The sequence below is a fragment of the Nanorana parkeri genome, unplaced genomic scaffold, assembly GCF_000935625.1.
Source record: "Nanorana parkeri isolate BGI_ZX_2015 unplaced genomic scaffold, ASM93562v1 scaffold39, whole genome shotgun sequence".
NCBI lineage: Eukaryota > Metazoa > Chordata > Amphibia > Anura > Dicroglossidae > Nanorana > Nanorana parkeri.
The window spans coordinates 2,536,016-2,552,635 of NW_017306307.1; the positions used below are offsets into that span (position 1 = coordinate 2,536,016).

The 16,620-nt window shown below is 40.2% G+C and overlaps 1 protein-coding gene across 1 annotated transcript in view; it reads left to right on the top strand.

Annotated features, from left to right (window-relative positions):
* Window positions 1-16,620, top strand: part of PKHD1L1 (polycystic kidney and hepatic disease 1 (autosomal recessive)-like 1) — a 129,406-nt gene that overhangs the window by 31,153 nt on the left and 81,633 nt on the right. The window contains exons 15-25 of the mRNA XM_018570706.1: window positions 611-873; window positions 2,328-2,419; window positions 3,908-4,067; window positions 6,854-6,986; window positions 7,870-8,013; window positions 9,675-9,832; window positions 10,358-10,471; window positions 10,779-10,931; window positions 13,658-13,788; window positions 14,123-14,277; window positions 15,940-16,097. Of these exons, the coding sequence (XP_018426208.1) occupies window positions 611-873; window positions 2,328-2,419; window positions 3,908-4,067; window positions 6,854-6,986; window positions 7,870-8,013; window positions 9,675-9,832; window positions 10,358-10,471; window positions 10,779-10,931; window positions 13,658-13,788; window positions 14,123-14,277; window positions 15,940-16,097 (1,661 nt within the window). The remainder of the gene's footprint in view (window positions 1-610; window positions 874-2,327; window positions 2,420-3,907; window positions 4,068-6,853; window positions 6,987-7,869; window positions 8,014-9,674; window positions 9,833-10,357; window positions 10,472-10,778; window positions 10,932-13,657; window positions 13,789-14,122; window positions 14,278-15,939; window positions 16,098-16,620) is intronic.

Here is a 16,620-nt window from a genome sequence, read left to right on the forward strand (position 1 = left end):
GGAGTGAGAGCAATAATTCTAGGGCCAGTATTTTGGGGTATCTCTAAATTGATGACCTGTGGGGGCTTTTAAAGCGTCTTCTATGGACTTTTTGGGGTACTGGGGTTTTTCGCCGTTTTACGGATGCACGCAATTTGTAACCTGGGCATGTTGGGTATCGTTTTACTCGTTGTAACCTCATCTTTTATATTTCATTTAAAAAATTGGTATTTTGTTGTGTTTTGGGGCATTTAATTAAATTTTTCACTAAATATTGGGGTTTAATAAGGAGTTGCGCTAATATTATGCAACATAAACATTTGCAACTACCACCATTTTATTCTATAGGGTCTTGGCATTCAGAAAATATATAATGTTGGGGGGTTTTAAGTAATTTTCAGGCCTAAAATGTGGAATATAACATGGGTACAAAAAATGAAAAAAAGGCCTCAGTCATGAAGGGGTTAAGAAAACATGAACTGTTGGATTGACCTAATGACAGCTTTGGACCTCACTTTCTACCTAATGTATTTACTGAGCCTTTTTGTTTTCCTTTTTAACTATTTTTAAGAAACCCAGAGTTTTTTTTAGATATTTTAAGAACATGATTTTCTTTTTGATCTGCAACTAGGAAACCGTGGAATGAAGGTGGAGAGGTGGAATGGCAGTTTTACATTGAGTAACGCTTTGAATTTCAATGAAAGTTCCCCCGGCTATGCTGGCACCACCTGGTTTGATGGAGCTTTCAAGTCCTGGACAACAGACACCTCTTCATTTATTGTTAGGTTCAGCGGCTTCCTTGTGCCCCCAGAGACAGATTACTACACCCTGTATATCAAGGGAAATGATAAATATGCGCTGTACTTCAGTGAAACAGGAAACCCAGCAGACAAGGTAATGGGAACAAAGAACTTGCTTAGCTCTAATGTTGGTCACCTGTGATAAAACACCCGGAAAGTGTCCGTCTTTTTCCGAGATTGTTAAACTGTGAGTTTAATCCATGATTTTAAAAACTCTGCTGATCACACCTTCAATGTTGAATTATCTGGCATTTTTTAGGAAGAACATTAAAGCATAACTAAACCCAAAAACAAAAATGAAATATATTTCAGCTTACCAGTCCTTAGATGTGGTGGCTGTTTTCTTTTCTTCAGGCTAAGTATAGAAAATACCTGTTGATCTTGCCAGAAACACCTTGTCCTTGTCACTTCCTGTGAGTGGAACTGAAAGAGAAAAACAATGTAAACTTACTAATCTCCCCATCCACCATGTAACGGAAATGAACATTGGAAGGCATGTTTGATGTCCAGGCTGAGTGACAACCATGGCTCCCTCCATAGACACAGTGAAGGAGTACATATAGCCACTCAGGGGCAGGAAATGTGTTATTCGCAGGATTACTATGTGCAAAGTGCAAGGAATAAAGCCTGAGCAAAAAATCATGAATGCAGCTACCATTTCTAAGGACTAGTAAACTGCAATATACAATAGTCATTTTTTGTTTTTGGGTTAAGATATGCTTTTATTATCATCCAAGGCACTTTTCTCATATGGGGCCGATTTAGAAAATTTTTTGCACTGTTTATCAGTGGCTTTCAAAACATGTGAGAAAGATAAGATAATATGTTAGGAAATAATAATACAAATTATCACTGATTATTGCTTAAAAATACTTAACATAATAGATAAAGTATAACTAAAGCCCCATTTGCTATGGTCTTTTTTGAATGCAGTGGAAAAGTTTTGAATGCTCTGTTTTATTGCCCCCTGGGTACTTTCCCACTCTCTATTTGTCTTCATGGCCATTGTCACCGGAGCAGAAAGTGACAGGAAACCCAAATGTTATGGCTGTCACTAGAACAAGGGGAGGGGAAATCTTGCATTGGGGCAGCTGTGTAAGAGGGGGACTTGCCCCACTTCCCTAGGTGACTGTGGGTAGGTTAAACCCACAAATGTAACATTCTCCACTCTATAAATATGGCAGGTGTTAGCAGAAACCTACATTTTCCACAAGAGCACATACACATCCAGAATGTGACAGTTAATAATGACAATGATTGGTTTGTTTGCACCCTACCAGTGGCTCATACAGCAGGTAACACCTAAAGGCAAAGTCAACCTTTTAGAAAAAAACATAATAATAATAAAAATAATAAATAAATGCATAATTCTTTATAAATGTACATGTATTATTTTTTTTGCATTGGAGCCAGTAAAGCATCGCCATCACAATCAGTGGATCACGTGTCCAATGCTCTGACTCCTGCATATTCTCCCTCCCGTCCATGTCAATACCAAGGTTATTATTTTATAATAATTCTAACAAACTACTTTATATCCTCTTTCAGGTGAAAGTGGCCTACGGTGACTATGCAACCTCTTCCTACAGCCAATATTACACTCAGAAATCACATGCTTTCTACCTCCAGAAGGGAAAATCGTAAGTGTGTTGGACCATTAGATTGAGCATGCCAACAATTTGGTGCATTGTAAATGAAGAACTTCAGGGGAAAATATTATTAACTCTTGCAGTGGGGCTACCCCCGCACTGCAGGGGTTAAGTGCTCATTTGTGTCTTAGGAAAATAATAATTATCCCTGGAGTTCTGATATAAGGTTAGGTTAACAAATCATTACATGTTTGTTTGTTTTTTTCTTTTATTGCAAGGTATATGGATACTTGAGTTAGTCCTGATATTATCTCTGGACATCCCCTGTACAGCAGGATTTATAGAACCCCTGTCAGATTTTTATTTCTGACTACAAGGATAAGTGCACTTACCCTTTCTGCTGCCACTGTGGCCCGCCACAATGTTTATATCCTGCTGGTGGAATCTTATCTGCACTGGCCATACCTGCACAGTCAAACCCCCTAAACTTCTACAGGGCCATTTTCCCTGGCTGGAGTTTCACTTGCCCTTTAAGCATTAGGTTAAGGCTCTGTTCACACCTAGGCGTATCGAATATGCACGTTTGTCGCGCGTTTTGTGACGCGCGTTTTGACCACGATTCGCGGTAAAAGAAACGCGCGACAAACACGAGTTTCTGAGGGCTACTTGGCTGTATCCCAATGGAAACGCGCGACAAAAACGCCGCAAAGAAGCTCATGTACCTTTTCAGGCGTAGGCCGTTTTGTAGCGCGTTCAGACGTGCTGAAATACGGCAAGGTGTGAACCATACCCATAGAAAACAATGGGATTTTCATGTTTGAGCATTTTGTAGAGCGTTCGTAGAGCGTTGAATGCGCTACAAAACGTAAGGTGTGAACCAGGCCTTAGTAGAGGTTATTCTGAGGTTAAGGTTTATAAATTACTATTTGTTTTTTTAAGATGTGATTTTTTTAAAATATAAATTAAATGTTGAGGCATGATAAGTGTAAACTGAAAAAAAAAAGTAGCTTGTGTCCAGGGGCAATCATCTGCCTCTAAGCGCAATTACAGCTGAACATGTGCAGACAGCTGCGGCAACTGTCAGCCTGTCATCACTTTGTACTGGCCAAGCAGCCACAGTTGTCTGGAACCATCTGTGATTCCAGCCACCACAGGAATCCACAGCTTGACCTCAGAGCATCATCACCAGAACACAAGACAAATGGAGTGGCAGAAACTTAAATGTTACACCTTTACATTGATTGATTAATTGGGTTGATTTAATAAAGGCAAATAGACTGTTTAGTTTGCAAGGAAATTTTCACTTTGCGGGGTAAGTTTTCTTTAGCTTGGTGAATGTGGTGAATTGTCACATTGCAAAGAATACCCAATCACGTGCAAAATAAAAATATGTATATGTTTGCTTGCACTAGATTGGGTAATGGAAGGCAGCAGAGCCCCTGCAAAGTGCAAATTCCCTTGCAATGTGAACAGCCTATTTACCTTTAGTAAATCAACCCTAAACTATCTAACTTTGTGCTATGCATGTTTTTTTTCTAGATATTACATTGAAGCCTATATCCAAAATTACAATGGGAAGTCAGCCATTGATGTGGGCCTGTACCAGCGCAGGAGCTCATTCACCGACCAACAAACTGCGGATGCAGTCAATGATATCCAGAACTTACAATCTCAAACTGATACAGTTCTAGAGAAGCAGGTGGTTATTTTGAAATGTAATGTAGTGTATCTAAACCCCCCAAAAAATTAATGTATACGTTTACCAGTCCATAGATGTGGTGGCTCCATTCGTTTTCTTGCTAGGCATTCTTTTACTTTATTTTCATCAGGTGCTCCTGACAGTAACACAGTTTCTATCTTAAAGTGACATTAAAGTAAAAAAAATGTTTCCCCCTCCCCCATGGTAATGTTAGCACTTACCTTAAATTATGTCTCTTAATCCGATCTTCTTCTTCTTTCCTGATGTTTTCATCTGTCCCTCCAGCGGTGCGGTGGCTCTCCGATCCAGCGCTGACTCCTCTCTGCTTGCAGGCACTTCTGATCCAGTGGTGTCTGCATGCGGTGCACGTGTCCATAGACTTACCTTGTGTCTCTGCTCGTCTCCTGGCCGAGAATCCGAACTGCGCATGCGCCTGCCCCAAGATCCTTTGCGGTTGCACGAGCAGTTCCGGATTCTCGGCACGGGAGCGCATAACAATAACGAGGTAAGTTTAACCTCCCTGGTGGTATTCCCGAGTCTGGCTCGGGGTTAATTTTCAATACCAGGAGCGGTAACCCCGAGCCAGACTCGGGAATGCACAGAAAAGTGTCACTTACCTTGTCCCTGCGAGCCCGCGGCGTCCTATGCTTTACGCGGCCGGCCGATGCCGGCATTTGACTTTTAGTTTAGTTTTCGGGCGTCACAGCCGGTGGGAAATTCAAAAGTGAAGTTGCAATGCACACAATGTAATCTGCTATGATTACACTTATTTATCAAACTATTATCTACTGGACTCTTGTTTGGACAGATTTAGGTGAGTTATTCCTAAGATTTACTAAGAATTACAGGTCTACAATATAAAACAACAAATTTCCATGAAAAACAATGTACCTCTTTAGGATGCTAAAATCCTGAATAATTATACCGCCAGGGAGGTTAAACTGCTGTTAAAGCGTTTAAAAAAAATTATTTTGCTTATATCTACTGCTTGCCAGCAGTAGATATAGGCACAAAAACCGTAAGCTTTAGAACCCCTTTAAGATGACAATTCTCGCTCACTGTACTGTATCTATGGAGGAGCAGCCTGGTCACCCAAGAGCAGGAAATGTTATAGGACTAGACAACACATACCTCTCTCCTCATCTCCATACCGTAGGAGAGAAGTGTTCTGTTGCTCATAGGCATTAACTAGGCAGGATTTATACTACAATTTGAGATATAAGTGCAACATTGTCAGCTCACTACAGGAAGCTATAAGCATACTGGATTTTTGAGAAATTGACAGGTATTCTTATGCAGTTGCATTGTTTTTAAAGAGACAAAACATAGAAAAATGTGCATGTACTAGAATGATGTGCTTCATATTTATTTATTTTCCTCATACATACACTTTCATGGTTAGGGTAGTCATGATACATTGGTGATAGCTGGTGGGCCATACGTGCTTTGTCTGAGATTCACATTTGTTTTTTGGTATTAAATCCCTGCATCCAAATGTTCTGTGCTGGATTCAGCATTGACAACTAATGCATTGCTGTTTTGGACTCTACTATTAATAGTAAAGAAAAGTTAAAAAAACAAAAGTATTTTGAACTACATTAAACAGCTTCAACTACAATAGAACAATGACCCAGGTAAGGGTCAAGATGTGATTTTCAATAAGTTATGGGCTAATCATATTCAAATGTTGGCATCTCTGTGATCACATTGAACCAACAACTAAGATGTTGACCAAGAATGGACATTCGTAATGGGTGGGATGGGGTGGTGCTTACCCTTAGGAAAACATCAGCTAGCAGTACACTGGGATTTAAAATGACATGTGCATCCACTTGTCGGCTCACCTCCAGGGCAACAGTCAGCAGTATAGAAAGTTATGGTAATGCACGTTTTGTCTTTCACAATGGACAGGCCATTGGCCAGACACAGAGCACTTTCCCAGTCCAGGCCTTTTTAATTAGATGGACCATGTGCAGGCTACAGGGACTATGTGGATGCGGGTGTGAGGTCACATGCCATCACTCCAGAGAGCTGACGTAGCGCGTTTTTTAAAATAATGTCTTCTGCTCTTTTAACCATGACCAAGCACTGTTTTAAGGTACTGGGTCACATTGACTGTCAGTGTATAATACATTTTTATTTATTTATTTATAATGTATGCTGCCTTTAGCTTTAAAGCATATGTCAAGGCAAATCCCCCCCCCAAAAAAAAAACTATTCTGTATATCTCTGGAATACATGCATATTTCCCCATGGTTTAACCCTTTAAAGACCCTGCAAGTACAGAAAAATCCCCACTGATCTGCCAGAAATACACTCAGCTCATAAGCTCTTTTGTAGGCTTACAATACACAGTATTTTTGAGAACTGAGTGGTATCAGTATCTTTTGCTATACTACTAAACTATTTAACCACCCCCCTTCCTCACAGATGTCTACAACATGTAGGCTAATTATTCTTTAGTCCATTATAGGAACTGGGTAGACTAAATAGACTCTTTGATGTAACACATACACAGAGCACAGGACACAGGGCAGCTCCAATGAATGGTTTATTTAATGGGCCAAAGGGGACCAAATAAAATAATGTAATCGTTAGGGTTAAAGAATACCCTGCAGGTACCCATGTGATTAGGTTACCCCTATATGAGTGATTTTAAGATAGCAGTAGGATTCTACCTACATTGTAAGCACAAACTACACAAGACTCTACTGTCTTACCACAGTCCAATACTGATTGGAAACATCATAGTAACCTTTTTGTTTTTTTTCATTTTTTCCCCTCAGATTATTACATTACAAAATTGGAATTCAACTCAACAAGCAGTAGATGAAGTTCAGACAATTACAGTGACCATAGACTGTGTTTTTTCATGTCCATCCATGTTTTACAAACTCATGTATGGGGCAGATGAAACAGGTAAAACATGTTATGATTTATAATAACAGTATAAAACTTCAAATCTTGGACTTCATGATCTGCCTAAGACTGGACAACTTTAAAGCTGAACTCTGGGCACAAAGACTTTCTTATACATATAGGGGGGATTTATCAAAACTGGACTAGATTTGCAGGGCAGCCAATCAGCTTCTGTCTCATCTTCAAATCTTACCTGAGAAAACTGAAGAGAGATGCTGATTGGTTGCCATGGGCAACGGCTCCAGATTCTGTCTGCTCCAGTTTTAACCAATTCCACCCATAGTATATTCCTCAAGAGCCACAAAGCTTGTAAATCCACTTTGTGTGCACAAAATGCCTTCATAAAGCCACAGCTTTCCTTGTTAAAGTAGTGGTGGCATCATCATCGTGTTGCACATGTGCCTGTACAGAGAGCAGAGCTGTGGGAGGAGCACAGAAAGCCCCAACCACTACAGGGTGCCCACGGAAAACTACAGAAGGGGGTGGAGACAAGACCAGTCACCCTGCAAGGAGAGAGAGCAGAGGTGACCAGTCTTTATTTTAGGTTGCTCCTGCAAAGCTTCACACAGGAAGAAATATACAAAGCACACAAAGATTCAAGTTAGGATATGCACACCTCTTGTATTTAGACAATATTTGCTTAACCTGGAGTTCAGCTTTAACCAGACTTCCAGCTGGCAGGAGATTTCCAGTTTGGCCTGGGGCAAGTGAGCTTAGAATGAATGTTTGTAACCATTTGACCATAGGTGGGGCTCTTTCCTCCAAAAGGTAATAGTTAGAGCTAAAATATGCCAGTGAGCTAAATGTGAAGTACAAGAAACTGAAAATTGTTCTTTTACTGTTTTACTATATTTATGTAATATTATATCATTTCTTTTTTTAGATCTGTTGTCAGCTGATGCAAGTGCTACAGACATTGAATCAGCATTAAATAACCTGCAGTCCATACAGCCAGATACAGTCAGTGTGACTATGCAAACCAATGATACCCAGAATGTATATACTGTGACCTTCAATTCACAAAGAGGTGCGATAATACTGGACACATCATGAGATTAGGCCTTCATATTGTTATAGCTGAAATAAGCACTTTGTGTTTTTCGCCTTGAGCAGAGATCTGATATTATAGAACTTGTTCACTAATGAGCTTACTTGTCATCTGTCTGTATTTTGGCGGAATGATCCTAACTCTCTGTCCATTCTATGTGTGGGGATCTGGCAACTTTGTTTTTATTATTGTTTTCATAAGGAGCTCCCCTTCACATCAGAAGTTATCCATGACATCAGGGGTTACCCTTTCAATCAGAGTCCTCAGTGCCACCCCCCCCCCCCTTTCAATCAGAGTCCTCAGTGTCCCCCCCCCCCCCCTTTTAGGTGCTTAACCCTTTCCAAACAGTCATAGGTACTTACTTTATTTCTGTAAGCAGTGAATCCTCCATGCCAGCCCAGCAGCAGCTGCTTCTACTAAGATCTCCAGGGACATTCTCCAGCACAGCTCCCTCCTGGCAGGCATCCTCATGCACAGTTCCTTCTGGACAGACACTGCAAGAGGGCAACTGTAATTCAACAGTACATTGCAATCTGGCTCCCTCTAGGACAGAACCCAAAAGAGAAAATAACACTCTAGAAGGTTGCTCCAAACATTGATCACCTTCCCTCAGCTCACACCACTGAACAAACTCCTCAGTGATTGGTTGGAGAAGATAATTGGTTCTTCCCAATCTGACTACTGGAACCTCTTCAACTGTAGCAGACAGAAACAATCAATACTCTGAGTGTAGGAAAAACCTGCAGAGCATAAAAAAAGTAAAGAAAGCTAAGACTGGCTACAGCCTAGCCGCTAAAGCAAACACAGAAAAACTATAGACATTCCAGCTTAAGACAGGGGCCCAACACTAGTTATGGTCAAAGCATGGGCAGAACAGGGTCTCTTAGCTAGCTATTCTAACTGGATTTGATATTGAGTTTATTTATACTTACTGCTTCGGACTGAATCCACCAAACTTTTCAGCAATAGTTGCTGGTCTAGTATCCTTCTCAGCTTGAAGAGAATGTGCAATAGAGAGCAAGATATTGCATCATGGATGCTACTTGGGGATATGTCTTCCATATTTTATTAATATTTTAGAAGTCCTTGCTATATGTACAAGTGCATTAGCTAAAATAACACAATTGGACACTTTCACTAAAATTACTAAAATTGACATTGGACCACTTAGAGATAACAATTAGTTAAATTTTTTTATTTGATACCTTATGCTTTTTGTATACATCCAGCAATGAGGAATGATTAAAGATTCCTTCACATAAACATGATCACTTGGTACAAAAAAGAAAACAATTGTTTTGGTAAATTGGATTTAATTTTCCACCAGAATCAATTATTACTTTTTAAAGAAACAATTGTTAGTTGATCAAACAGCCAATTTACTTAAAGTGGTTTCTGAAAGAGAATATTCTTTCTTCAAAATTATCTGTTTATCAAATGATTGTATGGTTAGGCAAAGCCGGGGCTACAGCTCCTGTTTTAGATATCAATTAATCAAATAATGAGCTATTTCATATTAACATCATGTTCAAATATAAATATAACATGGCGTTTCCAGTTTGTATGCTTTATTATTATGTAGTATATCTACATTAAGCTTACTTTGTTAAATGTTTTCTTTCTGCTGTTACAATCCACAGGAGATTTCAAGTTGCTTTCGTATAAAATTTTGGATGGGGGCAATATGACTGTGGATATTGAAGAGCAAACAAAAGGTGTTCCAGACATGGCAACCTTCACGCTCGTGTGGGACAATGTTTACTCTAAAGCCCTGGCTGCAAATGCATCAGCTGCAGACGTACGTAGAACATATATATATATATTGTTATAATAATTGTATAATATAGTAATAATGTATTGCTTCTGACCTGAAGAAGAGAGGTTTAATCCCTTTTATCCACTGCATCCCCATAGATCTCCAAGGTATTATTGTAAGTTAAAGCAGCCTACTGATTAGTATCCTCAGGGTGCCCAGCCAAGTCAAATTAATTATGACTCAATACTAATGTGACTGCCATAGCCAGATCCATCTGAGAAGACATTTTTAAAGTAAATTGTATTTGCTAGGAAACCTCTGTTGAAATGTATAGCTTGTCATTACTGACCTCAACAGTTAAAAAAATGCCGGCTGCCTGAAAGTCATACTGATTTATTGGCCTCATTACTTTCCCTGTGCTGATTGGTTCCCGAATTCTGATTTTATTTTTCCACCCTTGCTTTACCCATAACTTGTAGAGTTGTAGAACTAAATCACAATTTCTTACTCAATAACTGCTATTATTACTATTATTATTATCATCATCCAGCTTTTCTCTTCCTGTAGGTGCAATCAGCTGTATTAGACATGATTAGCGCCCAATGTCCGGATAAAATCGCCAATCGGAAGGAAGGCTTATCTGTCAAGTACTTCAGGAACTATGAAACAGATTTTACTTTGGTATGAAAATGTTTACGTTTATGTTTTGCCTTACTGAAAAATGATGCAATAGTCTACATTTACGTTAAAAAACACACAAAGCTCGCAGCTCAAAATGCTGCATGAGCTTCTTTGCCATGTTTGTTGAGCATGTGGCAGCCCATTGAAATTAATGGGTTGATAGTCGGCAAACGTGCACAAATGCAACATGCACAAATATGATGCAAAAGTGTTAATGAGGACTACATATAGCTTTAAGTTAATATTTGGTTATAGGTCCACTTTAAATCTAAAGTGATGTATTATAAGATATATGTCTTCTTTATAGTCTGGTTACTATAGGGGCTATGTGACATCAGAGAGTGAACCGTTCTGTGGACGATATTCCTTGAAGAATCCTCAAATATTGTATGATTCAACAGAAGTAAAATCAACAACCCAAATGCCATATGGTGCCATTTCTTTAACTTTGTATAACAAGGTATGACTACATGTTTGTGTCCGTTGTTATCTATGTATGCTATGTGCACAAAAAAGCTTTAAGTTTGCATCTTTTGTTTTTTTGTGTAATACATTATTATTTTTTATTTAAAGGAGCCAACATATTAGGTGGCATTGTATTTCAAAGGTTGCTGATGTGGTGGCTGCTTTAGTTTTATCTTTTCAGCCATATTTTTATCTATTGTTACCTGTTGGTCCTGCCAGTGACACACTCCCTGTCCAAGAGTGACAGTGCTTACTTATTATACTATATTAATGGGGCACATCATTATCACTATACTCAGTATACTGTATTAATGGAAGAGCAGCATTGCCACTATAGAATAGGACTACAGCTTGAGTTTAGATATACTTTAGGTCTCATGGGTTGGGAACACTATATATACTAGGTAAGGGAAATTATAGTGGGTTGCATTTGGTTACTGGATAGTAAATTATTAGGGTAGAGAGAATAGACAGTTTCTCAAAAGTGAGTTTCGAGGGGTTCTTTTTAGCTTAACTTAACTCAAAGCTTCTTATTTTTGTTTGGCTTGTGCAGGGAAGGGTTAGAAAACCTGACTGGTTTTCATTGTTTTGGTTATATAAAAAGTAGAGAGCAAAAAAACGGATGATTAAAGGCCTAGGTAAATTTATTGATCAGAAGTGGCCAATAAAACAAATCAATGCTTTTTGGGGGCTCTGAAGGATCCTCTTCATCTGGACTAGGAGAAAGGGAATCAGACTTGAGAGACTCTGTGATGAAGTCACTTGAACTTTGAATCCCTGGTCTAGAGCTCTCTTCTTCTTATATTTCATGCATCTCTCTTGAAGCTCCATCCCGTGACTTTTTGGTTTGAGAGCAGTTGCATCAAAGTTAATACACTTCAATACATAAAAGTGGAGTGTGAGGTGGAACTTATTTTGCATCCAGCACTTCTATTGCACAACAGCTCTCAGCCTTCTCTTTTTCCCTATTAGTGAGCTTTTCCTCTACTTCCTCTACCTACATGTTGCATGTGATGAGCAATCTTTCCAATGGGGACACCAACCAAAAGCAGAACACATTTTCTTAGTACAGTGAAGAAGGGTTAAACCTTTTGGAAACCTTTTTACTGCTTTATGTGCCTTCCTTTCCCAGTAACAAATATTTTTTGTTGCTCGTGTAACAACAAAAAGAAAAGGAACATTTCCCAAATGGGGGTCACATTTATAAATACTGTATAAACCGGGCAGAATTGTAAACTCTTTCCCACTCTATGCAAAACGAAAATAAAAATTGCCTGATGTTCGGCTTTAGGGTAAAGGTGGCCGGCGGTTTACAACGGTTCAATTTGCAATGATTCAACATAGCACCTTTTTCTGGGAGTGTTGTATATTAAAACCAAATATATAATGTATGTCAATGGGAAGTGAGGGAGTTAGGTTCCAGGTCTCTCAATGAAACAAGGAATGATTCTAAATAGAAACTGGTTGTAAACTGAAATGCAGTATATAATGCAAGCCAGTGGAAAGTGAGGAAGTTAGGTTCCAAGCCTCTCTCATTGACATAAATCGACATAAGTAACATAATACAGGTACATTTTATTTAAAGCTCCTTTTGTGTCAATTTTAAAAAAGGTCTGGAAGAAAGGTCTCGCTTCCCATTGACTTACATTATATATTGTGTTTAAGTTTACAGCGTTTTCTATTTACAACCATTCCCTCAGGACCCTAACCCTGGCGTAAATTGAGGGCTACCTGTAGATCTAGTTTTTTTTTTTGTTTTGGTAGGAGTAGGAGGTAAAACCCTTGTTTTTTCTGTCTTTTTCTCATTAAGGAGTTTTTCCTTCACTTCTTGTCCCCTTAAACACAACGGAAAGGGAAAGGAAATCTCTCAAAAATGAGCGAAGCGATACCCTTTTAGGCAGTTGTCACTACAAGTCTCCCAGCTCCCTGTATTCTTGTTTTGGTGACAACTGTCTAACAGAGGATTTCCCTCACTTTAGAGAGATTTCCTTTTACGTCTAGGTGTTTCTAAAGATAAGGAAGGGAAATCTCTCTATCTACATATTTTCAGTGCATTACCATGTGTTAACATATGTTGTGTTAAGGGAGCCCATTGATTTGAATGGGCTTCCTAATGTACTATTGCACAACAAAATAGGTGCAGGCTTTATTTTAAGCAACGTAGCCCACTACAATCCACAGTATCGTGATACCATGCACTGTGGTGCGCTACAACACATGTCCATCGGGGTGCCTTTCAGAATCCTGACAAATTGGCTGATGTTTGTTCTGTGGGTGGCTCTGTTGAGACCACCCAGATTGACAAACTTCAATCTGAGAATCAAATAAGCTGAGTGGAAAATTGTTGGCCAAACAGTACCAATCCAATAGCCAGCAGGCAGGGGACATTCCTCCAGCCACACTGTTTGGCATGTATGGTGAAAACTATTGATTTCTCTCAGTCAGTCATTAGAGGTAAAGATGAAGAACATTGTAACATACATCTTTTTCATCAAGTTAATCAGAGTCCAGTGAAGTTTCTGGCAGAGATGGGCAGCAGATGGTAGAGGTATAGATTTGTCTTGTAACAGCATTCATGGACAAGCTGTAGAGATTTGAGTCTTATTAAGGAAGATCAGGCAAGTAGAGTGTGCAGTAGTCAAGTGATGGTCAGATATAGTAATAGATGTAAGGGATAAAGAAGATGGCTGATACAAACTATTTTTTCTGTCTTATTTTCAGCTTTGCCTTAGCTACAAGGGGCAACACATTTATGGAATTTCTGTATATTTTCAATATGAAGACACCAATTCCCCTGGCACAATTACCACCATCAATGATCAAATCAGCTACAACATGCCTCAGCAGAACAGGTATTTTTTTTACTTATTAGCATGTGAAGCAGCGACTGTTGGGCTCCTTTTTAGGCAAACAACACCAAATGTACCAGCAAAATGGAGTGGGTAGTGCCAGGCTTTTTACACTATAACATAACATGGGTGATATTTTTCTGCATATTGGATATTTAACAAAACTAAAAGAGGGCAATACTGTATACTGGTACAATATATTTTGTAAAATGCAATTCCTGCTTTCGCCCTGCCTGGGTTAACACAGGATGGTTACCTATAAATACACACATACAACCTCTTTGAATGATTTGGCTATCTGCCTTTTGAAATGTAATGAAAGTTCCCTCTTTTTCAGCTGGACATACATATGTGTCGACTTGCTGGAGCTTATAAAACCAAGGTACTCTGGAAAAAACTTTAACCTTTTTACAATTGGCTTAGTGTCAAGCCAGGATTTTTTTGTTGATGTCTTGTACATTGGACAAATGGTGACAACAAGTGACGTCACAGGTAAAGCCCTTTTTTCTTTCCTTTGCAGGTTAGGTGCTTTCTTCAGTGTGAATTTCAGAGCAAACCTCTAACATTTGTTATTAAAAAAAGTAAGAAACAAGCCCACCATTTATGTACTGTATATACAGTAAACAACAAATTGCATTTGTTTCAACAACCCTGGGGTATTACACAGCACCTCTCAGGGTATTACAGAGCATTTCTTTTTTTTTGGGTGGTGTCCAGCAGGGTTATGTCACACACTGGGTCTTTCTTGCTGTCCTTGAAAATGAAGACATTTCCCTCCACCTTGACATGACCTTGGCAAACTGTAAGTTCAAATATGAAACTTATAGTTAATGAAGGCAGTGTCCTCTATACAATCCCAAAGTATGTAAGAAGGAATAGCATTGGCCTGGATTGTGCAAGTGACAAGTATCTCAACCTCTTTTCCAAACTTACAGTCCATCATGGCCCTGCGCAGGCAGGGGAAGATCTTGTTTTTGAGCCCAGGTTTTAGCAGGTGAGAGATGTTCCTGAATATAATTATGAACATTCCAGATTTCCACATATGAAAATGTATGGATGTATGCTACAATTATGAAATACTCTTGAAACAGGTGATATTTTAAGTCTTAAGGTGGCCATACACTTTACAACCATCGCAAGACCTTAGTCTTGCGATGGTTGTAAAGTACTTAAAAAACGTACGATCTTCCCATCTTGGACAGGCAGATCGTACTCTTGATCATCGCAAGCCCGCCACCTGAGGGGCGGGCTTACGATGACTGTAATGAGGGGCGGGCTTACGATGACTGCAAACGGGCAGTGTGCGCGTGCGCACACCGGCCCGTTCGGCAGTTGTCGAATCAGCAGGCCACTAAAGGTGCCCATACACTGCTCGATTCTCGTACGAGAATCTCGGGAAATCCCGCGATCGTACGAGAATCGAGCAGTGTGAACGAAGACGTGCGACCGTTTCTACTGTACGGTCGCACGTCTTTTGTCGAACCAACATGCTCGAAACCCCGCCGAGAATCGTACGATTGTCGGCGGGTTTCTAGCCTGCTCGTCCAATAGCTGCGGAACGGGCCGATGTGCGCACGTGCACACTGGCCGTTCTGCATTGCGGTCATCGGAAGCCAGCCCCTCAGCGGGGCGGGCTTTCGATGATCGCAAGTACGATCTGCCCGTCCAAGGCGGGCAGATCGTACGAGCTTTCAATAAGCATACTAACATCGCAAGACAAAAGTCTTGCGATGGTCGTAAGGTGTATGGGCACCTTAACTCGCCGAGAATCGTACGATTCCCGGCGGGTTTTCTAGCATGCTGGTTCGACGGAAGACGTGCGACCGTACAGTAGAAACGGTCACACGCCTTCCATACACTGCACGATTCTCGTACGATCGCCGGATTTCCCGTGATTCTCGTACGAGAATCGTGCAGTGTATGAGCACCTTTATGGGGTGATTATCTCAGCTATGAGGAAATCGGGAATGAACAAGGCACCATTGGAAATAAATATGTTTCCTGAAATTGTACTTAAGGTTATGTAAGGTGTCTTGTTTAGATACAAATGTCAGGACAGGCAGCACCTGTGTTTCTTTAATAACAGGTTCACTTTAACTTGCTCTTGCACCATAACATTGCTATTTATCTTTTTCTCTCGTGTATATGACACAGTTCCCAGACGGAGACCGGCCTTGTCAAGCAATGGGATTGTGATCAGTAGAGTCGATGTGACCGGCACTTCTAGCAAATCTGTAACCCAGCACACCATCACTATAACACCATACAACTGCGGGTACAATTTTCCGCTCTTTGCTGTGGGATTTGCTGAGGTATGTTCATAAGAGGAGTAAAAATGTGTATATACTTATTCTTTATGATAGGGTTAATCCATAAATAATGTCATGTAATAATTTAGTACCTAATGTTACTATTGTCAGTCCCACTGCTGACAAAATACTTATTAATATTGTAGGGCCTAGTGCAGATTCTGTAGCTTTTGTAATCTATAGTATCTAATTTTTTACATTTTTTGTAATTACTCCCATGGATTGTCTATTCTAGATCAGGGGAGGCCATAAGGTCGATCGCGATCTACCAGTCGATCGCGTAACGATCACTGGTAGATCGCGATGTCCTCTCCTACAGCCGTTGGGGCTTCTCTGGATCCCCGCTGCTCTCCCCATCTGTATGCAGCGGGGATCCGAGAAGAAGTGAAGGAACCGGCAGCGGGGGAGGGCGGAGGACGGAGCCACTGTCACAGAACTAATGCCGAGCGGTGAGGAGAGAGAGAGATGCTCGGTCTGGATCTGACAGCCGGCGCCTCTCTCTCCCCTCACCGCTCGGCCTTAGTCC